This window comes from Apaloderma vittatum, unplaced genomic scaffold (genome assembly GCF_000703405.1).
Source record: "Apaloderma vittatum isolate BGI_N311 unplaced genomic scaffold, ASM70340v1 scaffold34693, whole genome shotgun sequence".
Lineage (NCBI taxonomy): Eukaryota > Metazoa > Chordata > Aves > Trogoniformes > Trogonidae > Apaloderma > Apaloderma vittatum.
This window is the reverse complement of record NW_009708032.1, coordinates 1-5,048: the sequence shown is the minus strand read 5'-3', so window position 1 is coordinate 5,048 and position 5,048 is coordinate 1. Positions and strand designations below refer to the sequence as shown.

The 5,048-nt window shown below is 52.1% G+C and overlaps 2 protein-coding genes across 2 annotated transcripts in view; both read left to right on the top strand.

Moving 5' to 3' along the window:
- LOC104271677 (carboxypeptidase N subunit 2-like) overlaps positions 1-1,817 on the top strand; it is a gene marked incomplete at its 5' end in the record, with an annotated part of 4,215 nt that extends 2,398 nt beyond the window's left edge. The window contains 2 exons of the mRNA XM_009866412.1: positions 1,470-1,534; positions 1,712-1,817. Coding sequence (XP_009864714.1) covers positions 1,470-1,534; positions 1,712-1,817 — 171 coding nt within the window. The remainder of the gene's footprint in view (positions 1-1,469; positions 1,535-1,711) is intronic.
- A 1,411-nt stretch (positions 1,818-3,228) lies between these two features.
- On the top strand, positions 3,229-4,465 carry LOC104271675 (carboxypeptidase N subunit 2-like). Its single transcript, XM_009866411.1, has 2 exons — positions 3,229-4,404; positions 4,454-4,465. Exons 1-2 carry the CDS (start codon positions 3,229-3,231, stop codon positions 4,463-4,465), a joined length of 1,188 nt encoding a protein of 395 aa, XP_009864713.1.
- The last annotated feature ends 583 nt before the right edge of the window (positions 4,466-5,048 follow it).

Here is a 5,048-nt window from a genome sequence, read left to right as displayed (position 1 = left end):
CTGCCTGGCCCTGCCCGCAGCGACAGGGGAGCCGGGGTCCTTGCTTGGGACTGTGCTATAGCTTTGCTGAGGGGCTGTATGTCTCTGCCACCCCCTTCCCTGCTGCTGCCCAGCCGGAGGAGCAGGAGCAGAGCAGGGGCTCCGTGTCATATTAACCCAGCCTGTCCCTGCAGTGGGTTGTGATCTCAGCCGTGCTCCAGACTGCCATGGTCAAGGACACTTTCCACTAGACCAGGATGATCAAAGCCCCGTCCAGCTTGGCCTTGAACACTTCTGGGGAGGAGGCAACCTGCTCCAGTCTCTCACCACCCTCCCAGTGAATAACTTTTTTCTTATATCTAGTCTAAATCTACCCTCTGTCAGTATGAAACCATTACCCCTTGTCCTGTCACTACACTCCCTGATAACGAGTCCCTCCCTGTCTTTCCTGTAGCCCCCTTCAGGTACTGCACAGCTCTAATAAGGTCTTCCTGGAGCCTTCTCTTCCCCAGGCTGAACAGCCCCAACTGTCTCAGCCCGTCCCCAGGTGATGCTGGGGTTCCCACCTCCAAGCCTGGACCAGGGATGCTGTGGCTGGGTGCAGCTCCCCGAATCCTGGCACAGCTGCCACACGGTGGCCTGGGGAGGCTGGTGTCCCTCCCGCTGTGAACTCTGTCCCCTGGTGTGCCCCGGCTCTGGCCACCCTGCAGCCTCTGGAGCAGCCTGGCACCGAGTGGGGACCTGGACCTTGGAAAGGGGTAAGGCTGTTGAAAATGTACAGTAGTTTGAGTGTTCTAAATCTGCCAGCAAGCAAAAGCTGATCCTTAATAAGAACAGGTAAAAACTGAAGAAGAAATATTTAAATGCAATTAGTGCGATTATCTGCTGGGGAGTGATGGATGGTTTGTTATTTTAAGTCTTTGCATCAAACAAGATGTCTGTTCTTACATGATGCCCTGTACTGGCCAAGAGCCCTTGGAGTCACCACAGGAGGGTCTTCAGCTTGTGCCAGGATGGAGGGGATCACGATGCTCAGCCCCTGCCCCCTGACCAGTGAGGTGTGGAGATGTGGGGCTGAGCCCAGAGCCCTGACGGAGAGGTCGGGCCACAGATGTTATCCCTGTTATAAGCTTAAACAAACAGCTTCAGATTAGCAACTTTAGCTACAGAAGCTAATTCCTGAGGAAGGAAAGAGAGAGATATTTTTAATAGGAAAAGCTTTAAATAGGAAAACTCTTTTCTGTTATGTTAGTGAGGGTGGTGCCTGTGAAACTGTTGGGTTATGCCGGTGGAGATATGGGACTGCTACAAAACAGGTTGGCCTGGAGATCTCCAGGTTTCCCTGGATGCGACTAGTCAAGTGGTGCCAGCAGATAACGCCTGGGGAGGACGTGCCTGTGTCCTCTCTGAGGGGTTTCTGCAATGGCCCCCCAGGCCGAGGGCACAGCTCTGCTGCAGGCTCCCCAGCTGTCCCTTATCTCCTCACGCAGACCTGTGCCCTGACCTCCTGCGAGACCAGGCCCCGCGCCTGGGACGTGGATAAAGAGGTGGCCAGGTGATGGGACCCCTGGCCGGTGGCCTCGCTCCTCGCACAGCACAGCTTGCTCCCGCAGCTGGACTCGTCGCAAGTGCTCGGCCACGTAAGTGGTGCAAAATGCTTTTTTTTTTTTTTTCTCTTTAAAATGTGCTGGGAGGGGTGGCTCTAGGGGGGCTGTTGATCGTTTCCTTGCAGCAAGGAGCAGGAGAAGCTGCAGCACCATGAGCTGGTGTCCCTGTGCTCATGGAGGGTGGGACAAGAAAGGGACCGCACTGAGGCCCACCTCAGCCAGATGGGATGAGGGAGGGTTTTAAAAGAGCTTTGCTGTTCAAAACTTGTTTATTTTCATTCCCATGCCCTCAGTCCATCCATTCCCACCTGCTCATCTAACCCATTGCACTGCTGCTGAAGTGAAGGAGACAATTTTGCACCTGTGGCCCCAGCTCCTGCACCCGAGTCTCCCTAGGGAGAGGATGGGCAGGGACCAGCAGTGGCTTCTGCCTCAGGGAACCCTGTGGGGCTGCTGGCACACACCTCACCTCCCACTGATTTCTCTTCAAACTCAGTGGCTTTCAGCCTCCTGCATTTGTTGATCTCTCAACATTTTTTTAAAAAGTAACTTTCCATAGCAAATTTACCGTCCCAGCATAATTTTTTTGTGTGTGGTCAGCTTCGATGGACACCCAAGAAGCATCCCACAGCCCCTTCCCCTGCTCCAACCCAGGGCTGTGAATCACAGGCTGGAAACCATGGTCCCAGTAGGATGCTCACAGCTGTTAAACCCCAGCTAATGTGTTAGCTGAGTGTTTCCAAATGACTCGATGGAAATGGCAGGCTTTAAGTGGCTACTTCTGGGTGTCCATCAGTGATTTCACTTCCTATCTGCAGGTCAGAGCCCTAAATATTAGGTGTTAAAGAGTTCATATGTGAACATGTCATAGTCTTTTAACAAGCCTTGCTTTAAAGCTGGGTTGCTGCTCACAAGTTAACCATTTCTATCTGACAGAGCCGCATAACCAAGGCCAAATTATGATGTGATTAGCAAGAATCCTGAAAAGGCGATGCTTAGAAGCTGGGCTTTAAATTACCCCCCAGAACTGAAAGAAACACTGATGAAATAGCAGGTCCATCCAGCACAGTGTGGAAATTCTGCGCAAACAAGGTCATCTGGTCTTGGCTGGCTCCTGGGACCCTTGCTGATCCCTCATTAGCAGGCACGGGGCTGACTGCTTCTGTTGTTGCGTCAACAGGCTGTTGCCCTGCTGAGTGACTGGACCCACTGGGGCAGTGCTGATGGGCAGCAGCACTTTGCCTTCTTCACCCATGCCAAGCCTACAGCCCAAATGTGGGAGAAGGAGGGCCAGGGAACAGACTGTCCAGCCCTTGTCCCTCCCAGAGCATCTCCCAGTGCCAAGCTGTGAGCTGACTCATTCTCCCTTTCCATCCCTCAGTACCAGCAGTGGTGAACTCTCGTAAATGCGATGTGTGTTGGCTCGTACGGTTATGATGTGTGAATAAAAGAGTCCCAAGTGCTGAATGACAGTGTGGTGTCACAGTTCCTGAGCTGTGAACATAAATTTTTTTGTTCTTTATAACTGCTTTTTGAACATTTTTTTTTCAGGACAATGTACCAGCATTTCCTTTTTCTTTTCTTTCTCTCCTTCCATCCCCATAAATGCCAAGATCAAATCCTGAGAGAAGATTCATATGAAATGCCCAAAGACTACCAGGAGGTCTACAGAGGGAATAAAAATGACATCAAAGAGATCCCAAAGATTGCAAAGCCCTTCATTTCTGAGATGATATTTTTGCAAACCAGCGTCACTGCTATAAGGAAAGGTGCCTTCAGGTACATGCCCAACCTGATCAAGATTTTGTTTATTGGCAACAAGATCAAGACAGTTGAACCTGGAGCCTTTGATAATTTGGACAAGCTGAGGGACTTGGACATCTCTGGTGCCTTGTTAGAAGAACTGGCTGCAGACACTTTCCAAAACCTCCCAAGCTTGCAGAGGCTAGAGCTGAGAGACAGCCACCTCAGATACATCCCCAAAGGCCTGTTTGATGGGCTGGAGAATCTGGGAGAGCTCTCGCTGCATATCAATGAGATCCCTTCTCTTCCAGAAGGTGTTTTTGATTCCCTCATCAATCTAACGTTTTTGGACCTGGCTAGGAACAGGATCACAACTCTTCCTGGGGATGTCTTTAGCAAGCTCTGCCAGCTGCGTGTCCTCCGGCTCTATGAGAATGAGCTGCAGGACCTCCCGGAGGGGCTGCTGGACAGTCAGTCAGGGCTGCTGGAGCTCAGCCTCCAGAGAAACAGGCTCAGGGCACTGCCACCCATGCTCCTGAGGAGCCTGCCTCACCTGGAGAAACTCCTCTTGGATAATAACCACATCAGGGTTCTCCCATCGCAGAGCTTTTTTGGTTTAAACAAACTGAAGCTTCTGACTCTGGGTTCAAACAACATTATGGAGCTCCCCTGCTGCCTTTTTGACACCATGCCACACCTGCAGGAGCTGGACCTGGGACAGAACAGTTTGGCCACACTTCCAGATGGCATCTTTGTCAACCTCACATCACTTAGCAAACTCATCTTGTCCCACAACCAGCTAGCAGCCCTGCCAAGAGGAGCTTTCACTGGGCTCAGCAAGCTCTTGGACCTCCAGCTGGAGACAAATCAGCTTTCTGCTCTGGATGATGAGGTCTTTACTTCTCTCCCAAATCTGAAAACACTCAACCTTCGGAAGAACCACCTGGAAAGTGTTCCCAGACGACTGCTGGACCCCCTGAAGAAGCTCAGCTCAGTGTATCTGAGTGAGAACCCATGGAGATGTGACTGCAACCTCTGCTACCTGCACATCTGGATCCTGGGCAACAGTGAGAAGGTCAGATTGCCCACCCAAATGTCATGCAAGAGTCCACCCCACCTGGCAGGGCAAGCAGTGACATCACTGAGGGATGATCACTTAATTTGCCCAGCTACTCTGCCCCTTTCAGCTTCTTTTACCCCATCTTTGCCATTCACCTCCACACCATCACAAGGGATGTCAACCCTGATGTCACCTGAAGTTTTACCCACTGCTGCGCTGACCACGCTGCCATTGGCAGCCTTTCCTATCACAGCACTGCCAAACATGCTGTCGCCTGTGGCCACCTCTGCCATGTTGCCAACCACGCCAACAGAGGCCTTCACTTCTCCTTCACCAACCATGCTATCTAAGGCTTCCGTCACCACTGCATCACCAGCTGTGTGGCCTGAGGCCTCCACCACCAACCCATCACGAGCTGTGCTGCCAGAGAACTCCATCACCACCCCATCATCAACCGTGCTATCGAAGGCCTCCATCACCACCCTGTCATCAACCATTCTACCCAAGACCTCCATCACCACCCCATCATCAACCATGCTACCAAAGGCTTCCATCGCCATTCCATCGCCAGCTGTGCTACCAAAGGCCTCCACCACCACCCCATCACCAGCTGTGCTGCCCAAGGCTTCCATCACCACTCCGCGGCCAGCTGTGCTACG

Bases quoted from the DNA above. Each gene is read 5' to 3' on its own strand.
- LOC104271675 (XM_009866411.1), top strand. From the start codon at position 3,229: ATGCCCAAAGACTACCAGGAGGTCTACAGAGGGAATAAAAATGACATC.